Source organism: Emys orbicularis, chromosome 2 (assembly GCF_028017835.1).
Source record: "Emys orbicularis isolate rEmyOrb1 chromosome 2, rEmyOrb1.hap1, whole genome shotgun sequence".
In the NCBI taxonomy this organism is placed as follows: Eukaryota; Metazoa; Chordata; order Testudines; family Emydidae; genus Emys; species Emys orbicularis.
The window spans coordinates 75030785-75054343 of NC_088684.1; the positions used below are offsets into that span (position 1 = coordinate 75030785).

The 23559-nt window shown below is 42.5% G+C and overlaps 1 protein-coding gene across 1 annotated transcript in view; it reads left to right on the plus strand.

Annotated features, from left to right (window-relative positions):
* Positions 1–23559, plus strand: part of LOC135874437 (ethanolaminephosphotransferase 1-like) — a 77549-nt gene that overhangs the window by 52489 nt on the left and 1501 nt on the right. Inside the window, exons 7-8 of the mRNA XM_065399255.1 lie at positions 12740–12788; positions 18086–18266. Coding sequence (XP_065255327.1) covers positions 12740–12788; positions 18086–18266 — 230 coding nt within the window. The remainder of the gene's footprint in view (positions 1–12739; positions 12789–18085; positions 18267–23559) is intronic.

The following is a 23559-nucleotide window of genomic DNA, read 5'->3' on the forward strand; positions in this document are numbered from 1 at the left end:
TTGTACCTTCCAGGAATTCACAGATTATAAAGAAGTAGAGCTATTCGAGAGACCCTGTTCATAGGCATAATTTTTAGAAGGAATGTGTACAAGGATGCGTTTTTGTTTCCTCTCTTGCTTTATCTTCAATGTAAAATCTTATGACGGCAGCCAGAATTGTATAATCCTTTGTATTTCAGGTCCACAATATGCCCATTTTGACAGGGCCGGCTTTAGGCCGATTTCCCCGAATCGGGCTCTGCACCTAAGAGGGCCCCACGCCTAAGAGGGCCTCGCGTCCAGCCAGAGCATGGCAAGCCCATGGCCCCGCTCCCCCGGCCAGAGCGCCGGGCGGAGCGCTGCAAGCCCGTGGCCCCGCTCCTCCCGCCGGAGTGCGGCAAGTCCCGCGGCCCCACTATCCTGGCCGGAGCGCGGCAATCCCCGCTGCCCCGCTACCCCGACCAGAGCCCAGCAACCCCGCGGCCCGCTTCCCCAGCGGAGCGCGGCAAGTCCCACGGCCCTGCTGCCCCGGCCGGAGCGCCGGCTTGAGTGCTGTAAGTCCCGTGGCCCCACTCCCCCGTCCAGAGCGCGACAAGCCCCACTGCCCCCTTCCCCTGGCCAGAGAGCGAGCAGACAGTTCTAAGCGTGCGGCCCTGCTCCCTGGACCAGAGCGCGGCAATCCGAAGTGCCACCGAAGACTCGGAGCGCCGCCCGGTGAGTGCAACCTAGGGCGGCAGGATTTGGGGGGCGGCATTTTGCCGTCCTCGGAGGAAATTTGGCGGTGGGGGGTCCTTCCGCTCTGGGTCTTTGGCGGAAATTCGGCGGCGGGTCCTTCACTCGCTCCGGGACCCGCTGCCGAAGTGCCCCAAAGACGCGGAGCGGAAGGACCCCCGCCGCCGAATGCTCAGAAGAGGAGCACTGCCGCCCAGGGCGGCAAAACCCCTGGCGCCGCTCCTGAGTACAAGCCCCACAAATCAGGCCCTGCATTTGCTAAAGCCGGCCCTGCATTTTGAGCTCTTTGGAGAAAAAAAGTGCGAAATAGAACATGCCACAGTAATATCCCATGAATTTGTCAACTCATTTTATGTGGGAATGCGCTTAAAATGCCATCTGGTGGCTGGAAGTGGGAAAATAGGGAGCTATCGAATGATTTGTGCACAAGTCAGAGCATCATAGGCACTCTGAGAAGATCGATGCCTGCTTGTCCAGAAGTTGGCTATGTGATGGTGTGATATGCGATCCTGAACTAGTCCATTGCGTGCAGTCTTCCTTTACCAAGCACCTATCTTCCTTTGTGCCTGTCTTTAAGGCACGTGACAACAGTTTAAGGAGAAAAGTAATGACCTTCCTTGGGCTTGACAAGCCATGGATGAAGCTTTAGTTCACACTGTTCAACATATTAAGAAGATTTGTGGAAGGGAGGCTTGTTACAGCTTTAAAATCCCCAGAAGCAAGCAGCCTCTCTTCACTCGCACTCAACCAAAAACCACCTCAAAGCAAAGCTTAATAATATCACTTAAGAGTTACTAGGTTCTGTTTATATATTGCGTGCTAGTCAGGCAAGGGTGATGTGAATGGATTCTTGAAGCAAGAGAACTGAATGTTCTTTCCATCATTGTCTTGGGTAGTTTACACATATCTAAGAACCCAGAGAGGCCTTTCAAATGTCATCTGTCACAGAGGAGTTACAATGCCCTTTGTTGGACAGATTTCATGGCTGGCATATATATATGACTGTTTTTAACTATGAGAAAACCCCCAAACGAACTATATTAATTGGCTCAGTTATTACTGTTTTCACAGCCCCTTGTAACTTTATTGAAATAGGTCTTCACATTTGTTTTTAGGGACTCTTCCTTTACATTCACAAAGCAAGAGAGGGCAGATGAGAGAGTCCTTGGAATTGACGTTGGGCTAGAAAGCATTTAATCAGTGTCACAAGTTTGAATCTGGGTTCAGTAATAGAGACCAGAAGTGGTTATCATTTGATAGCTGTTCATCAGCTTATGTGCAATGAGTAGGTTCAGTTCAGTTTGTAATGGTAGTCTGAGATCCGTAGCATCATATCCATTTTGCTCTGTGCCAGGATTCCTAAAAATAGTGAGTCTCAGACACATTAAGGGCTGAACAGACAGAGAGACTAACCTCTCTTGCAATTCAGTGCCTTTCATGAGCACTTATAAATAGAAAAACAGAGTAATACAACAGGACACTGACACTTTATGAGTTTGTTTCCAAGGCCCCCAATTAAATCGTAATGGGGCATCACTTAACCATTTGGTGGCTTTTATTAATCACTGTTGGCACTTTAACAATGAGCCTGTATCTGCTTGATCAATATTTGGCAAAGTATCTGAATGCATTTTCATTCTCTTCCCACCCCACCCCCACCCCCATACAGAAGCACAGCTGCTGGGCTGTCAAGTTTTTGGACAATCAACTTAGAAGAGCAAGAGTAGGGTTTGCAAATGTCGCTAATGGATTTTCAACAATTGGAGTCCCTCAGTCAGAACCTAATGGTGAACTTCACTCTTAACACATTCTCAATAGATGTTGTAGTTTTACTGAGTGAGGCTCATGTACTCTCATTACCAGGATTGAGTGTGCCTAAGATTTACAAAAACAACAGTAAAACAGAGTGTTAGATCTGCAGGGCTAGGACACAGTCTTCCTTACTTTCCTGTGAATCACCTTGCATGCTGTGAGTGCATCTAGGAAGTCCAGGGTCAGATACACTGGACAGAAATCTCACTGGAGTCCCAGGTTAAGCAGAGAAACCACTCCAGAGTATTTTACAGTATTTCTTCTGCCACCACGTGAACACACCCACAAAACTTTCATGAGCCCTGGCCACATTTTCATCATGAAGCTCAAATCCTTAAGCCCCAAAACAAACTCTCAGATACACACCAAACAAAATAAACAGGGCAGCTCTTCTGTCTACAGAGCTCCCTGTCCTGATACCTAGGCAGCAAACGCCTTTTCTATCGTAGTATGAGAGAAGCCCAGTCCCTTTTAGAAGTTCAGATGCTAAGTAGACTCAGCTGTACCTAATTACCTCAACTCAGCAAGGCCCTGAAAGCCCTGTGAGGATTAACCACAATTGCCCCTCAACACTCTCTGGCTCAGTAGGATCTCCCATAGGGTCACACTGGGACAGGGTGTGTCATAACTGGTCCAGACCCCCCAAATAAACAATGCATAGTACTATAGGGCAGATATTGATATGAACATTTTTAGAAAAACATGTCTTTTCACACAATTATTTCCCAAGTGAATTTGGTACCTTAAATGAATCCAAAAAGCTGCCATAAATTTTTTGCTCACTTGCAAGCAAAAAAATTACTTTTGACTGCACGGAAAGAAATGCTTTCCTTTCCCCACACCCCACAATATTAATCAAAATCAGAGGTTAGAAAATTGTTCTTGTGCTTGAGGTGCCATTAGAACTTACAGTGGGTTCATTGTATTTCATCGGTGCAGCTCTAAGTGCACAATAGGAAGGCTGTTCTATAATCCAAGCATCGTTGCATGTTTCAGACCTTTGAGATTGGTCAATAAGGATGGGATCCACAAATTGATTTAGGCACCTAATCCCAGATTGTTTGGCTCTACTGCGATCCACAAAACTCCCACTGAACACTGTGGGCACCTAAACCCATTCAGTGCCTAAGTTTTTTAGAGTAAAAGTTCCCTCAGAATCTAAGTTTCTGTCTCTGAGCATGTGCACTGCTGATTCCCTTTAGGCATCTGGACATCTATGTCCCACCTAAGCCCCAAAGCAATTTGAGAACCAGGGGAGGATAGCTATTCAGCCACTTAAGTTGTGTGTGGGGCCTGATCTGGAAGGAGTCCTCAGAGGCTGCCTTTTGGATCAAGTCCCATTCTAAATCCAGCTGGAGGGGGAGGTGCCTACCTTATAACTTTTAGCCCAGGGGCTAGAGCACTCACCTGGATTGTTGGAGACCCAGGTTCAATTTCCCCCTCTCTGCCAGAGGAGGGAGAAATGGGGTCTTCCATCTCTCAGGAGCAGGGCCGGCTCCAGCTTTTTTGCCGCCCCAAGCGGCAAAGCGAGAGGAAAAAAAAAAAAAAAAAAAAAAAAGCTAAAGCTGTGATTGGCGGCACTTCGGCGGCAGCTCTACCGCGCCGCTTCATTCTTCGGCGGCAATTCGGTGGCGGGTCCTTCGCTCTGAGAGGGACAGAGGGACCCGCCGCCGAATTGCCGCCGAAGACCCGGACGTGCCGCCCCTTTCCATTGGCTGCCCCAAACACCTGCTTCCTTCGCTGGTGCCGGCCCTGCTCAGGAGAGTTCACCAACCATTGATATTCTGATGAGGGGATGCCCTCAGTTTCTCCTGCTGAAGCAGTTGTCTGTGGATAAATAATGAAAAAGTGACTGCAGCAAGGGGACTGGACCCAGGGTCTCCCACCTCCTAGGTGGGTGCCCTAACTAGTGGCCTACAGGGTTATTCCCATGCACTTACTCCCTCTTTCTGGCCCAATAACTATTTAAGTATTTATCCACAGTGGAAGTAATAGGCCTAGAGAGGGGAAGAGTGTGAATGAGTCTGTAATCCAATGGTTAGGGCTCCCACCTGGCAGGTGAGACACCTCAGGGGCAATCCTCCTGCTTCAAACTCTCTTATTTATCCACCATGGAACAGCTTCAATAGGAGAGACTGAGGGAGCCCTCATCAGAATGTCCCATAGCTCAGTAGCCAGTAGAACTCTCTGGAGGACGTAGGAAACCCCTGTTCAAATCCTCCCTCCTCTTGCTCCTGGCAGAGAGAGGAGAATTGAACCTGGCTCTCATATCCCCAGAAGTGTTCTAACCAATGGGCTAAAAGTTATAAGGTGGACACACCCTCCCCCCACCATTTTGTGTGGAGCAAGGCAGGTGCCAAATTCATTCTCACAAGAAATGCGTTAGGCGCCATTTGGCAGTAGGTTCCTGTTCATGGATCACTAAGCAAAGCTAGGCGCCTTTCTTCAGCCAGAGCTTACATGCCCACCTCCAAGAGAGGGGCAGGGCTTAGGACACATCCCTCTCATCAGCATCTCCCATTAACTAGCTTAGGTGGCTCCCCGGCTAGTGTGCTGGCTTTTGTGGATTGCATTCTTAGGTGCCTATCCCTCCCCATTCACTGTATAGAGAACCTAGGTGCGTAATTTGGCTTTGTGGATCGCAGTGTTGTTCCCATATTTCCTAGATGTCTAAAAGTAAGGTGCCATGATGCTCAGCATTGCAACACCTAAGTCCTGTTGTGAAACCCACCCTAACTGCCTGATCTTGTGCTCACTGAAGTCAATGGCAAAGCATCCATTAGCTTCAACAATGCGGGACCAAGCCCCAGCTGAAAAATGAGAAGTAAAAGCTGGCTGAGGTCTGGGCCATGCACTCTCTCCTATAAGTGGGGTTCATGTTTGTAGAAAATAATTGTGTTAATTTTTTCTGTGGTGTGTTACACTGGAATTTACATTGATTTTGCAAAAACAAGTTTCCATTTTTGGAGATGCTCTCAACCATTGGTGTATGTTGGTTTTATAATAAATACATAAACAATAATAATTAATAAATCAGAATGACCCCAAAGCATGACATTTAAACCTTACCAAACAGGAGCTATTATACAGGATCAGCCCAGGAGAATGATTAAACCTGAAAAATCTAAAAAGTGTAAATTGAAACATTACATTTTTGGTTTTTAAAAACAGAAAGACAATAGAAAAGGCAATTAGGTATGAAACTAAAGTGTAAAGGTTAATTTTGCTTTGAAATTTCCTGTCTTTACTTCCCCCCACCATGACATTTTCCCCGCAAAAAATTCATTTTCATTGAAACCCCATTTGTCAGCAGGAAAATCCTTTTGTCAAAAAATGTGCATCCTACTTAACTCTTGAACTCAATGTTGTCTTGTGGCAATGAGTTCCACAGATTAGTTTCAAATTATGTAAAACATAATTCCGCTCATTAGTTTTAAATTTGGTGCCTTTCTACTTTAACAGTTATGTTGTTTTTGTATTACTGACTGTATAACGGTACAACTTGCAGGTCCCAGTGAATATCAGAGTCCTTTTGTACGAGGTACTGTACAACAGAAAGTAAGAAGAGACTCTGCTCTGAAATCAGTAGGCGCTATAACTGCTTTGCATCTGAAAATCAGGCCACTTTTGTTTAATAAGGATTTAGGAGACTAATTTTTAGGCACTTTGGTTTGAAAATGTTGGCTTTAGTGTCCTACTCAAGGTCACAGAGTCATAAGCAGAGGCAGGAATTAAACCAAGCAGTCTCAACTCTCAGGGCCTTGTGCTGATCAGTAGGGGTGCACAGGTTAGCATTAGAATTTGTCCACAATCCAGGACATCAGTAGCAAACTAGACTATTTAAATATCAATGTTGCAAAACTGAGAATGGCAATAACATACTACCATGGAAAACAATTTTATTTAGAGTTTTATATTTCCCTTGGTTTAGAAAAGATTGTTTTCTCTTTATCAACTTTAAAGTACAAGTAAATGACTTGTAATTGTAATCCTTTGCCTTATTTTTCAAAGGCCTTTTCTGAGTGTAGTCTGTATAGAGCATTCATTCCCCATAGTCTAAGCCACTTAAACGTTCTGCATCATAGCGAACATTCAGATTTCTTTTGGCCAGAGAGAACTGGATGTACCTCCTTTCAGAGTCCACTGATTCTCCACTTGGTTCAGCTAGAGGGATTGCTGTAGAATGAGGCAATGTGTTCTCTCTGCCACTGCCTCTAGAATGCTCCCAACTTTTGTCCGCTTCAGGAGTGATAACTCAGATCTCTTGCATAGTCAAAGTAAATGTATTTCAAATGGTAACTGAGGGAGGAGAGAGATTGCTTTTTTATTTGCATATACTGCTAATATAAATTTCCCGTACATATTGGTAACTCATTTCATAATGATTTCCTGTACTTTTTATTGCAAAGCAGCCAATCATTCTGAATAGTCATTAGGTAATGTTAAGGGATATACTTTCAAACCTGTACAGTTTACTTAGACTTTGGCTCAATTAGGATTTAAAGGTGTGTTCTTAGCATGTGCTAGCTAATATATTCACCAGCTTACTACATATGAAAGTATTGTTATGATGGAGGCTGGGTGAAACCCTATCGAAGCTGATGTGCATGCTAGCCACAATTCATTCAGGATAAATGTAACAAACAGGTAAGGTCCTTTTTGGAGAAACAATAGGAACAACTGCCCAAAACACAGGCTACATGCTCGGCTGGACAGAAGCCGAGCTATATGTGTTTAGAGAGTTTCTCTGGGGGCGTAGGGCAAATACAAGGGGGCAGGGTAATGTTTGGTAGAGCTGTGCATGAGGAGACACACCAGAGAAGCAGCCAGCAAGAGAAACACTAGTAACATGGCTCTGAGAGAAATGCAAGAGGGAGAGCTTTTGGGGCAGAGTGCTAGCTGAAAAGAGGCTTGGAATTGTTAGCAAAGAAATTCCTGCCTGTTTGATTCCTACTGTGTTCGGGGAAACAGGATTTTGTGTACATTGTTTGTAAATAAAGAGGTTTGCCTCAAAGAAATACAAGTCTCCATCATCAACTTCTCCTCCTAACTCAAACAACCCAGAAGATCATGAACATTGGCTAACGACTGGTTCAAAAGGGATAGCAATGTATACTCTACTATATGGAGCTATCTTATGCTAGATTTCTACAATGGGTTAGCATGTAGCCTCACCATGACAATGCCTTAGGTGGCAAATATGGGTGCAAACTCACTGTGAATCCAAAACACATGCATGCAAATGTTAGAGTCTTTGTGCATGCAGATAGCATGCATGCTTTGCACAACTATCCTGTCTCCATGTAAAATCAGATGTCTTGTATGTGCAAATTCATGCTATAGTGGTATGCTTGAATATGTATTTGCTTAAATTGCTTAAAGTTGCATATTTCAGACATGTTAAGTTTGTAAATTCTAAAATTTTCTTCTCAGTTGATGCTTTTCAGTTCATAAGTGGTGCAAACTTTTACATTTTAAATAATAAAATCCTGATTGTGTAGTCAGCAAGCAGCTCATTATGTAATAATCTGTTTGCCCTGCCACTCAGTGGAATTAGAAATTAAATGAAAATAAAAAAGTTCCTTTCTCCAGAAATGCATAACAGTGAGAATCAGTCCTGTTCTATAAACAGCCACTTCTCCAGCTACCAGTGCCTCTGAATGTTAAAAGTTTAACAAAGGCGTATTAAACATTCAATGCAGTGAATTTTTCCCCCAACAGTCTAGCTGCTCTAAAATGTGGAATATGGGGTGGGGAGGGGTTTTCTAGGCTCTGAGACGCCAAACATTGCTAAGTAATTTTTCCAGGTGTTAGGTGTAAATGAATCATTTTTAAAATTGACTCTTCAGCAGTCATTGAATATAGGGTTATCAATCGAGGGATTGAAAGGGACAGTAGTGTGGTGATGAGATGGGCCAGTTATGGCTCATCTACACTGCAAACAAACAAACAAACCCTGTGGCAGTGAGTCTCAGAGCCTGGGGCAACTGACTGGGACTCATGCTACCGGGCTGGAAATAGCAGCGTAGACATTCCCAAGCGGGCTGGAGCCTGCACTCTGAGAACCTCTTCCCTTGCTGGGTTTCAGAGTCCAGGCTCCAGCCCAAATGGGAACATCTACACTGCTATTTTTAGCCCAATAGCACAAGCCCCTCAAGCCTGAGTCAGTTGACCTGTGCTCTGAGACTTGCTTCTGTGTTTTGTTTCATTTTCTGCAGTATAGATGTAACCTTAGGATCACTGTCATTTGAGCCGCTGAGAATTGGTTTCTATAATATTAGTGATGCAGGTTGAAATGCTACTAAACTGCCAAGCATTTAAGGGCTCAGTTCAGTCAAAATTAACTCTTAGGCTTTGTCTACACTGGCAACTGAACAACAAAAGTTTTGTCCTTCAGAGGTGTTAAAAAAACACACACACTCCGAAAGACAAAAGTTTTGTTGACGAAAAGCGCCCGTGTGAACAGCGCTTTGTCGGCAGGAGCGCTCTCCCGCCGACAAAGCTACAGCTGCTCGTTGGGGATGGAAGTTTTTTGTCAGTGGGAGAGCTCTCTCCTGCCAACAAACAGCGGCTACACTGGGCACCTTTTAGCGGCATGGCTGTAGAGGCACAGCTGTGTCACTAAAAGATGCGTAGTGTAGACAAAGCCTTAGCTTCTGCATTATGCAAAGGATTGCCCAGCCCTATTCCCTGTCTCCCTTCTCTTCCCCCCACGCCGCTGCCAAAATGGGGGAAGTTTCCCTTTTCAGATGGAAAGTGTTTGGAAACCAAAATGTATCGGATAGAATGACATTGATTTGAAGTACAACAGTGGCTTAAAAATGACGGCAACAGTGTAGAGTGGCAGGTCTCATTGCTGAACCTGTTCTCACAATCTGGAGGAGATTGGTGACCTTCTGGGCATGGCCTAAGGCTCTTTAAACAAGTGTGACTTAATTACCATTAGACAAAAGCGAGAGGCTTATACACGGCACAAAATGGGTCAGTGATTTTATTAAGTCATCCTTTAAGATGACAGATATTTGTTTTTAATTTTCCATAAGGTGTACATATGCTATGGCAACATCTGCTGTAGAAATATTCACATAAGTAACTAACACTTTGTTGTGTTAGGATAAGGATTGAATTCAAAAGCCCTAAACAAGAGTTTGAGGTGTCAGAATTGCTACTGCAGCTGCCTCTTTGATAACAGAAAACTTAGATCTCAAAAATAGCTTTGGAAATTCAAAAGGTGTCTTTGTTCCTAATGTGCCTTTGTCCTTTAGTATTTCCTGACATGACCAAAATGATTACTGATACAAATGCATTTTAACTGCCTATTTTATGTGTCTAAAAGAGAGTTGGATGATCGTGTCGCTAAAGCACAGGATTGGTACTTGGGGATTCTATTCCCATCTTGCCACTGGATTTCCCTATGTTACTCTGTGTCACCTGTCTGTGACACAATTTCCCCACTATAAAAGAGGGATAATTTCTCACAGTGGTGTTTTGAGATGGAGCTCAGAAACACAGTGGGTTGAGAAGTGGTAAGGATTTTTTTTATTCACACTCAGATTTTGCATTACTTCATGTTCTGATTTTTTGTAGTTAGATTTTTTTTTAAAAACTGAATGATTTCTATTGAGAGAATGTCTCCTAATGTCCAAAGTTTGAGATTTCAATCACCACAGGTAATTGATTGAATGTGTGATTTTAGGGAATTTCAAAAATCAAGACCCAAAAATCACCACTTGGACAGGAGTCAGGATGGCTCAGTGGCTGACCGATTGTGATTGGGTTGGATTCTCACTCCAGGCCTTCTGTTCCCTGAATCAGCAGGGACTGAGAATGATGCAGAAGCAGCTATTCAGTTGCTGGGCAGAAGGGATTTCTTAACGCTAATTAAAAAACAGTCTTGATGAGTTCCAAGACAACCCCTAACCAGGCCTCCTCTGCTAAAAAGACAGCGGAGGCAATGTGCTGAAGAAATTGGGCGACTTCATAAAAACTACCCCCTCCCCAGTACACTCAAACCCCCAGCCTCATAAAAGATTACATTGGGTAAAAGTTTATTTGGGTGAAGAGTATAAAGCAGTGACTGGTGTATCTGTCCCCTCTTGGAGATGGAATTTTAGCTAGCAAGATTATCATTTGTGGTCAGTGTGTTATTTCTAACTAAAATGACACTTCATAAAAATAACAAATTGCTGGGAACTAATGGTCTTTGAATTCTATTTCTAGTACTGGTCTCTATTTCTGTTCTTCTTGGTTGCTTTTCTTCTAACAAATCAAACTTCAGGATTGAAGCAGGAAATTTAGATTTAACCTCAAGAGTTGGTGTTTTGTCTCATGTCTGCTCTAATGTGGTGCAGATGGTAGGACTGCTGTACGTAACTCAAGGTTTTATTGACCCAGCCCTCCATGCTTAATAGAAAACATAGCTATCCGCAATGCTTGAGAATGTATATAAATATATTTACAAAATACTTGGGATGTTTCTTCAAAGTGCAAGTCCTCCAGCTGTTTGATAGAGAGGACGGATGTTTTTTGTAAGGGTAGGGAAGGAGAGGCAGATGAGGGCTAACCCCCCAAAAAACCCACCACCCCCAAAAAATTACAATCTGAACTGTTTTCTTTTTTCTCCTTTTAGAAGATGGTTGAAGTTTGGTATTTATTAAAGAACATATAGGCTATATTGACTAGTCTCCATGCAGCTAGTGCAGTATTCCTTAATACAACTTTATCCTGACTCCAGTGTCCCTACTATTCTAGTTTTCCTTTATTGAGTTGCCAATCATCCCAAATTGTGCCAGAGACTTTGGTAGTTCTACAATGGGGACAAATGACTGACTGGTGAAAGCCAAAATCTCATGAGGAGACAAGAAACCCTGCTGTGCTATGTTAACCCCAATATATACTACAAATAGAGGATCCTGCATCCTGAATTTCCTTGTTTTTACAAAAATTGTTACAAAATGCTAATATTGTGAAACCAGTTGAGTACTTTTTTATAATTAAGATTTTAGGAAGTTTAAACTTACAAACTCAAAGTTTACATCACCAGAGGGTGCAATTCTACCTCGTAACAAACTATTAGTCTTTCACAATTTTAAAACACAGACATTATGACAATTATCCAGCCATATAATAATGAAACTGAGGCAGAGCCATTCTATGGGGACTTCAAGCAACAAATAAACCAGCTGGAAAACACTTGATAGGTAGTCAGAAAGGAAAATACTACATAGACAAACACAAAGGAAAAAAGGTATGCCACCGAAGATCACAGGAGTACCGCATATATCCACTGCCCATCATGCTGACCAGTATTGTCTGTTTCCTTGTACACCCTGATCTGTCTGTTTCCATCTGTTGTCTCATACTTAGGTTGTAAACTTTTTGCACAGGGACAGTCTTTTTGTTCTGTGTTTGTACAACACCTAGCACCGTGGGGTACTGATCAATGGCTAGGGCTCCTAGGTGCTATGATAATACAAATAAACACAGATAGCTGCTGGCATAGTTTATACAAAGGAATCCCCATTCCTTTGCCAGTTACCTCAGACTCAAAGAAGAAGAAAATATTTTTTTTAAAAGCCACCGCTGTGTTTTTAAAGTGAATATCAAAATGACAATCAGTCAAATGATTTTCACAGTAGTGAAAATAAATCATTGTAACAATGGAATATAAAGTTATATTATAAATAGTATCTTTGTATATTAAATTGCCAACCTACCGTTTGCCTAATAAGCACATTGCTCTATAAATAATTTGACTTCCGTGTTTGTGGTTAATTATCTATTTCAGCTGCAAGTTCTTTGTGGTAGATCTGTCTCCTATGTGAATGTACAGCACCTAGCAAAATGGGGACTTGATTGCAGTTGGAGCTAATAGGTGCTACCATAGTACAAATAATTACTGAACTGTAATGCAATCTTTTAGTAACACCATTACAACACACTGCTCAGAATGTCTCTTAAAAGCTTCTACTGCTCGTCTTACAAAATGCAGGAATCTATATGGTTAACCATTTGCAGCAGCATCACTTAATAAAAATATATGGGCTAATAGTGATAATTATACAGCTGCAATCAGCCTTTGACCTCAGTTTACACACCCAGTAGAGAATTCTCTCATAACAAGGCAGAATAGTTCAGTTATCACGTCAGTAAAGATTTGATGCCATCAATGCAGCATGTCCATAAAACATCATATATGAATCTTGTTTCTTTCCAGGCTGCAGTATATTTCTTTCACTTCCACAGACGCTGTACAACATTCATAAGTAAGTGCATTAACATAAGTGTCATACCATCCTACTTAAATCATTGCATTTTTTATTTCTCTTGTGAGGAAAGCATATGTAACATTTGAAAAAGCTATGTTCCTTTCAGTCAGCAACTGGTCCACAGATGTACTCTGTGAAAACTTGACTACAGAAAAACAATCTGTAACATTGGTTTCTTTTTCATGTTTATAACTCTTCCTGTTTCCCTGTCACTTTCAGTCCTCCAGACACTTAGGCTTGGTCTGCACTACAAACTTACGTCGGTATAACTACGTCACTCAGTCCTGAGTGACGTAGTTGCATCGACCTAACCCCCAGTGTAGACAGCGCTATGTAGCTGGAAAGGCTCTCCCACCAACAGGGCTGGCTCCAGCTTTTTCGCCGCCCGAAGCGGAAAAAAAAAAGCCGCGATCGGCGGCACTTCGGCGGCAGCCCTACCGTGCCACTTCATTCTTCGGCGGCAATTCGGTGGCGGGTCCTTCGCTCTGAGAGGGAGCGAGGGACCCGCCGCCGAATTGCTGCCGAAGACCCGGACGTGCCGCCCCTTTCCATTGGCCGCCCCAAGCACCTGCTTCCTTTGCTGGTGCCTGGAGCCGGCCCTGCCCATCGACATAGCTACTGCTCCTTGTGGAGGTGGAGTACCTACGCCAATGGAAGAAGCTCTTGGAAATGTTTCTCCCACCGGCCCACAGTCTAATCCAGTTCCTCTTTAGAACTCCAGTTCTTCAATAGGCAAATTAAACAGTTGTACGCTGTTGGTTAATAATACCGTGTTTTATTTACAGTCAAATGTGCTCCATAATTTTCTCCAAATGTTATTGGCCACTGTAGGTAAATTATTGTTGTTGAGTACCTTACACTCAATACACCATCTTATCCTCTTTCAAATCCCTCTTTAAAATTCACCTCTGCCATGAAGCATATAGAAAACTACCATCAGATAATGGGTAGTCAGGTGGCAAGTTGTGATTATTGCTAATGGTTGGTGCATTACGTCTATGAAATTGTATGCACAGCTAGTCTATGCTAAAATAGCCTATTTTAATTATACTGTCCTGCCCTCTCCCTTATATTTGCTTGTTTATTTCATCCACCTGTTACATCTGCTGTTTCAGATTCCAAGCTCCTAGGAGGAAGGACTGTCATTTATTACATGCATATATAATGCTAAGTACAACCTGGTTGAGGCCATTAGTGCAATATAAATATTATAGAGTTTTAAATTTAGAATAATATAAAATAATACCGAGCACTTACACAGCATTTTTGTACTGTGGATCTCAAAGTGCTTTACAAAGACAGAGCCCAAGGAAGCAGGGAAGAGGAATGGACATATCCCAATTCCTTTGCACACCAGCTTGCTGAGCTGCTGGAGTAGGTTACACCGTCCAAAGAAATGGTGCAGTGTCTGCTCTTCACCTGCATGCTAGGGTACTCCACGAGACATTGTGCCTCCTGCAGCATATTTCCACCAGCGATGTCTCCTGTGTCGTTCCAAAAATGGGCCTGCAACCAACCCATAATGTGGGCTTATTGGCCCTGAAAAGTGCCAGAGACCCGGTAGAATTAGTATTTATTCTGATTAGTGAATATTCTGTATTTTCTTTCCTCTCATTCTCAGCACTTTGTTTTGCTTAGCATTTTCCCTCTTATGTAATCATTTGGCAGGACTTCTCTCAAGCCTGCTGCTGGTTTATATCACTAATTTGAACAGAAAAGTACAGTAGTTCTAAACATCCAGCAAGGTCTGATTTATTGGTTTCTAGTGGTCATGCTCAGAAGCTTTGGTAATTAGAAATTCAGGTTTTCTGGTAAACTTGCCTCTTTTCTCCCCACCCTGCTACTCTGAACATCAGCAGGTATTTTATCAGCAAGGGTTTTTTTTGTTTTTAAAACAACAAAAATTTCAGCAGACCTGATTCATATTATATATATATATATATATATGAGAATGAGAATTATATATATATATAATTAGGGCTGTCAGGCAATTAAAATTAATTGCAATTAATCGAGTGGTGTTAAACAATAATAGAATACTATTTATATAAATATTTTGGATGTTTTTCACATTTTCAAATATATTGATTTCAATTACAACACAGAATACAAAGTGTACAGTGCTCACTTTATATTATTTTTATTACCAATATTTGCACTGTAAAAATGATAAAGAAATCGTATTTTTCAATTCACTTCATACGAGTACTGTAGTGCAATCTCTTTATTGTGAAAGCGCAACTATAAATAAATAAATTTCAACTGGTATTCTATTGTTTAACAGTGCTATTAAAACTGCGATTAATTTTTTTGAGTTAATCGTGTGAGTTAATTGCAATTAATGACAGCCCTAATATTTTATATCTATCTACCTATCAGCGGTCTCCAACCTTTTTACACACAAGATCACTTTTTGAATTTAAGATCAACCCAGGATCTACCCCACCTCATCCCCGAGGCCCTGCCCTGCTCACTCCATTCCCCCTTTTCTCCCCCCCATCCTCACTCACTTTCACCGGGCTGGGGCAGGGGGCGTTGCAGGCTCTGGGCTCGGGCCGAGGGGTTCAGAGAGTGGGAGGGGGCTCTGGGCTGAGCCTGGGGTAGTGGGGTGGGGTGCAGGAGGTGGTGAGGGGTGCAAGCTCTGGGAGGGAGTTTGGATGCAGGAGGAGGTGGAGACCCGCTGCCCCCACCCCGCCCCAGGGCCGCAAGCACTGCCCCCGCAGCTCCCATTGGCCACAGTTCCCAGCCAATGGGGGCTACGGAGTTGGCGCTGGGGATCGGGGGCAGCAGCAGCGCGCGGGGCTGCCTGTCGCCCTCCTGCCCCCCAGGGGCTGCAGAGACATGCCAGCTGCTTCTGGGAGCGGTGTGGGGCCAGGGCAGGCAGGCAGCCTGCTGCTGCACCACCGGATTTTAGTGGCCGGAGATCGTGATCGACTGGCAGAGGCTCCAGGATCGACCAGTCGATTGCGATAGACCAGTTGGTGACCACTGATTACACAGACACACACACACTGCAAGATGCCTGACTACTTGCATATGTGTGTATACACACATACACACGCAAGTGGTCAGGCATCTTGCAGTATAGACTGTACCTAAAGTTGTTCTTTTAAATCATAAGTATCAATCAATGACCCAAATCATATAATCTTTAGTGATCCAAACCAGTGATGAGCTGCCAAAATCTTAACAACCGGTTTCCTACCGGGTCTTCAGCGGCGGGTCCTTCACTCGCTCCGGGTCTTCGGCGGTACTTCGGTGGTGGGTCCTTCAATGCCGCCGAAGACCCGGAGCGAGTGAAGGACCCACCGCCGAAGTGCCGCCGAAGACTCGTAGCGCCACCCGGTGAGTACAGGCCCCATGTTTTATTACGTGTTTTGTTTTAGTAATCCCTGCCAGGGCCCTGTCGAAACTGTTTGAATTGGGCCCCGCACTTCCTAAAGCCGGCCCTGCACATTGGGGTTGCAAAATTGTATCGGGGGCCGGGTAGGGAAGACTGTGCCTCCCAAAACAGCCTGTCCCCCCCCATCCAACCCCCACCCATATCCTGCCCTGACATGAATCTCCCTATGGCACTGAAATTAAATGTAGACTATAATTTGGCATTTGAGAAGTGAAAGGGATGGTAGCCCTAAGGGAAAAGATAACAGCTTGGCTCTTTGTGTTAAATAGCTGTCTGCAAGCCTCAAACTGCTGAATGAGCTTTAGGGTAGGGAAGTCTGTGCCTCCCCAAACAGCCTGGCCCTGCCCCCTATCCGACCCCCACCCACTTCCTGCCCCCAACTGCCCCCCTCAGAATCCTCGACCCATGCTGCTGCTTGTCACCTGACTGCCCCCCCGAGACCCCCGCCAACCACCACCCCAGGACCCCACCCCCCATGAACCTCCCCCTGCTCCCTGTCTGCCCTGACCCCTATCCACCCCCCACTGAGTCCTGACAGACCCCCGAAATGCCCACAATCCAACCCCCCTTTCCCCGTCCCCTGACCGCCCCTCCCCGAACCTCTGCCCCCTCCCTGTCCCCTGACTGTCCCCGGGACTCCCTGCCCCTTATCTAACCCCCCTGGCCCCAGCCCCCTTACCATATCGCTTACCCCTGCCTCCCCCCTCTCCCGGAGCCTCAGCGTGCCACATCCAGGAGCCACCCTGGACAGCGCTGCAGCGGCGTGGCTGCAGTGGCGTGGCTCCAGTGGGACCTGAACTCCCGCCGCTCAGCCGCAGCTCGCAGCCCCGCCCCCTTACCATGCGGCTCTGAGCGGGAGGAGCTCAGGCCCCGCTGGAGCCCACTTTAGCTCTGTCCAGGGCCGCTCCTGGACGCGGCGCGCTGAGGCGCCTCGGGATGGGGGAAGGCGGAGGCGGGGGGGAGCCCCCGACATTCTCGTGGGGGCCCCTGTGGGGCCCGGGGCAAATTGCCCCACTTGCCCCTTCCTCTGGGCGGCCCTGCCACGGACCGGAGTTGTTTGCCCACCTGGCCGCCTCTTTAACAGCCGGTTCTACACCGGCTTCTAAATTTAACAACCGGTTCTTGCGAACCGGTGGGAACCAGTTCCAGCTCACCACTGAACTCCCATTGATTTAATATATGCTTTATGGGTGTTTTGCATTAGTAAAGAGATTGGGTACAGGCGCAATCGCTGTTTATCTTACATTTATCCTTTCCTCTGACAGACAATCAGTTCTTTACCACATTTAAAAGTACTATAAAAGATCAACAATCAAGAAAAAACAAACATGAATTTTGTTATATTTTACTACTTAAAATTGATTCCACATTACTATAGCATTTGGGGGATGCCACAACAATCATTTTGCAGAAACATATCTAAAAGTAAGCAAATAATAATGTGCCAGCATTAAGTGTGATGTATAATGGATGAAAACATTTCAGCAGCCTCTAGCTAAAAGTGTTTCATCATCTAAATAAATAGTTGCACAGCATGTGGATTTCTGTGAAATTGGAGGAGAATTGCAAAAAACACAGCTACTGCAAATCACTCGATATGAGGTTTGTGTTTTATTGCTAGACAGTGACGAATAGGGGAAGCTGAGCAAAGACTACCTAATATGAATAAAACAATCTAATTTTAGCCAAGTAAGAAGAGTTGCATAGGTATCCTAGGATCTCTTAAAATGTTTAACTTTCTAAAACATTTGCACAGTGCTAATAACATTTGAGAGACGAACTGTTAAGCTTCATAGACCTTGTTCAAGCTAGAGTTTTGAAATTATTGGGGAGGGGTAGATTAGATAACGTGTATCTCACTCCATAAAATAGATAGTTTTCTTTATTGCAGAGCACACTTAAAGAAAACACTGAAGAAAGATTCTTTGTATGAAGGACTTCTACCTCTGGTATCTCCTGTGCTGCTGTTTGCTCTCCTTACTATCTGGGTGATTTTATCACCATGTGATATTTTAGCAAAACAAACCAGGCTGTTTTTATGGATGGTTGGTGTTGTTTTCTCAAATGTTATTGTAAGTATTTTTGTGACTATGGTTTATATTTAGATACACTATTCTATGAGTAGGATTAAATTATTCTTTTACTTGATGTGACTAAAAGAAAGAAAAAAGAGAAACATTAAAAAACAAAAAACAAACAAAAAAAAACTAAAAACTCACCAGAATCACTTTCACTCCTCTTGTGCCACTGGAATTAAGTGTCTAAATAGTGTGTCCACATTACACCTTCGTTTATAAAAATATATTTCACCAATTGCCTGAAATGTTGAAGCTTTCAGTGGTGTTAGTACAGGTTTTTGGATATTTATTCCAGAATAGTGTAAAATTTTATAAGATCTCTTTTCCAGGGCTTTATGAACAATGCTGTCTTTATTTCATGAAACATACCAGATATCCTCCAACATGTAGGTGTAATTGAGTACTCCCCCGGTGAAATTCAGCCCAGTTTAGAGGACCATCACAAGTACTATAGTATACGTAATATTTTGAGGGCATAAGTGATGCCTTGCGATGGTCCTCTGAATTTCTTTTACATTACTTGTTCATTGTGCCCTAGAACCCTCTTTCTTCATCTAATGTCGATGGAAGATAAATCTTTGTGAAGTAGCAATATGGAATACCATGCAACAAAACTGAACTTAATTCTTAATGCTCAAGCTCTCATTGAAATCAGGGTTGGTTCACGACAGCACTTGATTTCAATGGGACGTAAGCACATGTTTTGCTAAATCAGGGCCTTATGTTGAAAAATTTGCCTGCCTCAGGACAAACCCTGAATAACTGGGCTTCATGCATGGCACTAAGTTTTGGGAAAATATCGAATCCACATGCCTCAACCTGCAAAAGATATTGTATGACTCCAAAAATATAAGTTTACTTAAGTAAATAATGCAACTGAATATATAAGGATGAAAAGATATTTTGAGAATTATATGAAGTGAACAATTAACTTCATACAGAGACCTGCAAATGCACTGAGATGTTCAACAAACATATCTGTGTACACCTTTTCAGTATAATTGTTCCTCCACAGGTAAATATATTTCAGTTGTTTTACAGGAAGATGCACATTTTACAGCATATTTTAAACTATACTTCTGGTATAATTTCCAGTACATAGTTTTACTATAAAAGTGAATATCAATCAGTACTATGCCCATTGTAATAAAGTGCATATGTATTTATTACTACAGTATACAAGAGTAGGTTAGTTTGGCATACAGTACCACCAAATTTAACATGTACAGAAACTGAAGTTTCCTGCATTACAGGAGATGTGAAATCCTGTCAGTTCAGGATGGAAGCCGTGAGCTCTCATTAGAGGCCTCTAAACATTTATTTTGTAAAACTAGAAATGGCTCTTCATGGATAGTGCTGATGTTCAAATATCCTTTTAAAAATATGCCTCTGACAGCCACAACTGAATTAGCTCCATCTTGGAGACTGCACTCAACCGTGTGAGGGGTGCCTCATTTTTCAAGGGTACAAGCTTCATTGTATGAATTTGTCATTCCATTTACATTTCTAAGAGAGCTGGGTATGTTCTTAAGTGAGAAATACGGATTTCCTGCTAGTTAGGGAAATCTGACAGGCAGCATGCAAATATTAAATAAGTATCTCAACCAATGAAGAACAATAGTGTCAAGATACTTGTAAGGGGCAAACAACAAGGTGAACCAAAAGTTCCTTGTTATGCTGCAATTTATTGCAGTTAATCAGTGCAGTATATATTTCAAGATCCTGTCTTACTGAGATAATTAGTGCTGAATTAGAGGGTTACATCAATTAAAATGTGTAAATAAATAGTAATTGAAACCACTAACATTTCAAAAGCAAAAAAAGCCGTCTGTTTTCCTCCTCTCCATTGGTACCTTTTATACATATTCCCTTCAGAGACTAAGTAATGGTTGTCATAGCAATAGAGGTTCACCCTGAGATTCTGACACACTGGGTTTTCATTATCTGCCCTAAAGACCACAAACTGCAGCCCACTTTTCTCTACCTGCCAGTAGCTTGCACGTCTCGTTCCTTTCACAACATATTTATTTGTCCACTAGGCACTTTTGACTTCAAGCCTACTTTCAACTTGACCTCAAAACCATGCAATGTCAGACTTGGTAGGTAAAGCAAGGACCTCCTGGGGGAAAAAAAAGAAAAAAAGAGAAAAGCCTCTAATGGGAAGCTGTAAGAGACAGACAGTTCCCAATATTTTAGCATCTAACTGGAAAAACAAGGGTTAAAAAAAAAAAAAAAAAAAAGGTAAGGTGTCTACCAGCAGTGTATCTCCAAGAGACAGCTCTTGCCCCTCCCCCCCACACCCTGCCCCTTTGGCAGGGCAGTAGCACAGTCTTGGAGCCACTCCATTCACCCCACTTCGCTGCTGGTTTGAAGCACAAAACTTTCTTCCCTCTATTCCACTGAGGGATCTCAAAGGCATCCTGGGAAATGTTCAGGCAACATTGCTGGCTGGTCTGAGCACACAGTCACAGAAGGCAAATGTCACATTTCTGTCTGAACTACAGGTATGCTTAGAAACCCCTAAAACAGGCAGAGATTTACATTCAGAATAACAGAACACTTTGTATTGAGGATTTAGGATGGTGGATGGGAGAGTCTGAGCCCTTTTGGACCTCCTCATGGAGCTGGGTGTGGAGACTGCGACTGCTTGAGGGATTTCAGATTCACTGCTAATAAATGGATGGGGCGGAGGTGAGCATAACTGTGGAGACAGTTAACGGGGAGTTCAAAGTGGGAGAAGACTGAGGACCTAGACTGAAATATAAGACAACTGGAATACATACATGTTTAAGAGAATCATAGCCAAAACAGAATTCTTAACCATTTCCTTGCCCCCACAAGCCACTCCTCCTCCCTCCTGTCACAATGGGCACCATCATCCATCCATCCATCCTCACCATTCAGGCCCATAACCAGGGCGTCATCTTCAGCTCTGCTCTTTCTCTAGAGCCTCTGATCAGGCTATGTCTAAATTTGGCCAGTTTTTCCTGAACCCAATAATAAATACTAAAACAATACTAATATAATAGAAAAAGAGAGACTAATGAATAACCTTTTAAAGACAAATATATGCAGTACGGCCACTAAGGTCTAGGTGGGGAATACAAGTCAAATAAAAATACTTGTAGCATTGGAAGGGTGTAAACATTAAGGAAAGAGGAATTAGCTGGGTTGACACATGGGAATGAGGTTAACGGGATGGAATTAAGAAAGAAAAATTTAACCTGTCAAAAAAATATTCCTAACACAATTAGCTTGTGGAATGGGAATAATGGAGCCCACCTTTCTGAAGCTAGTTTAAATGGAACCAAAGCACTGAGAATAGATTGTAGGAAATGATTCTGAGGGAAATGGATTAGATCAGTAGAAGAGTCTTAATAGCCCACTTCCATTTTTATCTGATAAACTCAGTTCTAACCTTTTTTCTACTGTCATCTGTAGTGACTAGAGTAGTTTAGGTTTAAAATAGTATATTATTTATTGGTCAATATATCTCAGAACTAGTAAATGACTGCAATTACAGTTCTTTATGCACAATATAGTTTGTTGATGCCTTATGTTAATGGAAGTAATTTATTGTGATGGAAACCGGGAATAATGTGAGTAAACATTACAAACACGCTTTGAGAATTTAACAAATCAGTTTTAATGGAAAATCATATTTAACATAATTAACAATACATATTCCACCTTCTGCATATATGCAGTTGCTCAGCAAAAAGATACTATGTATGCAATAGGAAGATTACCGTAATTTACTCTCATTGATATACTGCAAAGCACAACACAGCTCCCTAAGTGAATTCTAAAATTGATTGTAGTTTAAAAGGGACACTGTCAATTTCCATAATACATTGTAAGCCAATAAGTTTACCTGCACTATTAATAATTTCACCTTAAATTACTGAATGTGAAAAAAATTCACATACTTTATTTTTTCCATTTCTTTTAGCTTCCACAATGAACCACTGAAGTCAGTGCCACCTTTACTTTCAGAGGCTTAATACTGTAGTGTTTAGATTTCAAACTCTACAGGGGAATGAACTTTTCATTTTTTTTTTTTTTTTAAATTTATGGAAGTATTTCTATTGATTTTAGGATTTATAAACACTAATTTTTACCACATTTCAATTTTGCACCAAACTTAAATTGACCAGGGGTAAAATTTTTGAAAGTGCATAAGTGATTTAGGCAACTATTTCATTTTCAAAAATGATTTTGGCTCTTAGGCCCCATTGACTTTCAATGAGACTTAAGCCATGTTTACACTACAGCACAGTGTTGCTGTAGTGCCATGGTGTAGATGCTTCCCACATTGATGGAGGGTTTTTTCCTATCATTGTTGGTAATCCACCTCTTTGAGAGATGGTAGGTAGGTTGACTGAAGAATTCTTCTGTTGATTTAGCTGCGCCTACAGTGGGGTTAGGTTGACCTAACTACATTGCACAGGGAACACATTTTTTCACAGCCCTAAATGATGTAGCTAGGTCAATCTAATTTTCAAGCCTAGACCAGGCCTGGGGCCAAATTCTTAAAAGTACATAGGCATCTAAAGATGTAGAGAGGTGCCTCATGGGATTTTCAAAAAGCATCTACGCACCTAACTCCATTGATTTAATGGGAGTTACGCAACCAGCAGCTTTACAAAATCCCATTAAATCCCATTTGAACCAACTGAATTAGGTGCTTTTGAAAATCCTACTAGGAGTCTGTCTGGATTTTTAGGTGCCTAAATACCTTTAAAACACTGACCCACAAAAGCCTAAGTCACCTTTGAAAATGGGACTTAGGTGCTTTTGAAAATTTTATCCATGGTTTGGTATTTAGTCATTTCAAGCTGAAAGAAACTTTGGTTAAGGAAATGAAAATTCATGTAGTGAAAATACATAGAAGACCAATAGTATTACAGTTTCAGGATCTCAATAAAACACTAATACTTTTGATTTATACAGCATTTTATATGTTCAATCCATCACTTTGACCATGATCCCTCTACCTCAATCCATTGCTCCAATGATTAAGTTTGATTTAGTATTATATTTTTGAGTTTCTGTGAAAACAAGTGTCAAACAAGCTCCCCTTTATGCAAAGTTGTTTTTAAATTCAAAATGTAACATGTCAAAACACTGTCTCCATAAAAGATATGTGTTTTAAATTACATGTAATAAAGTGCTGTAAAAATCACAGCCAATAAAGGAGCAAAGACCATCATTTATGGTAAATCTCAATCTTGGAACTACCCATGTTTCCTAAGCCACATGCTTTTTCAACTGAAAATACTCTAGC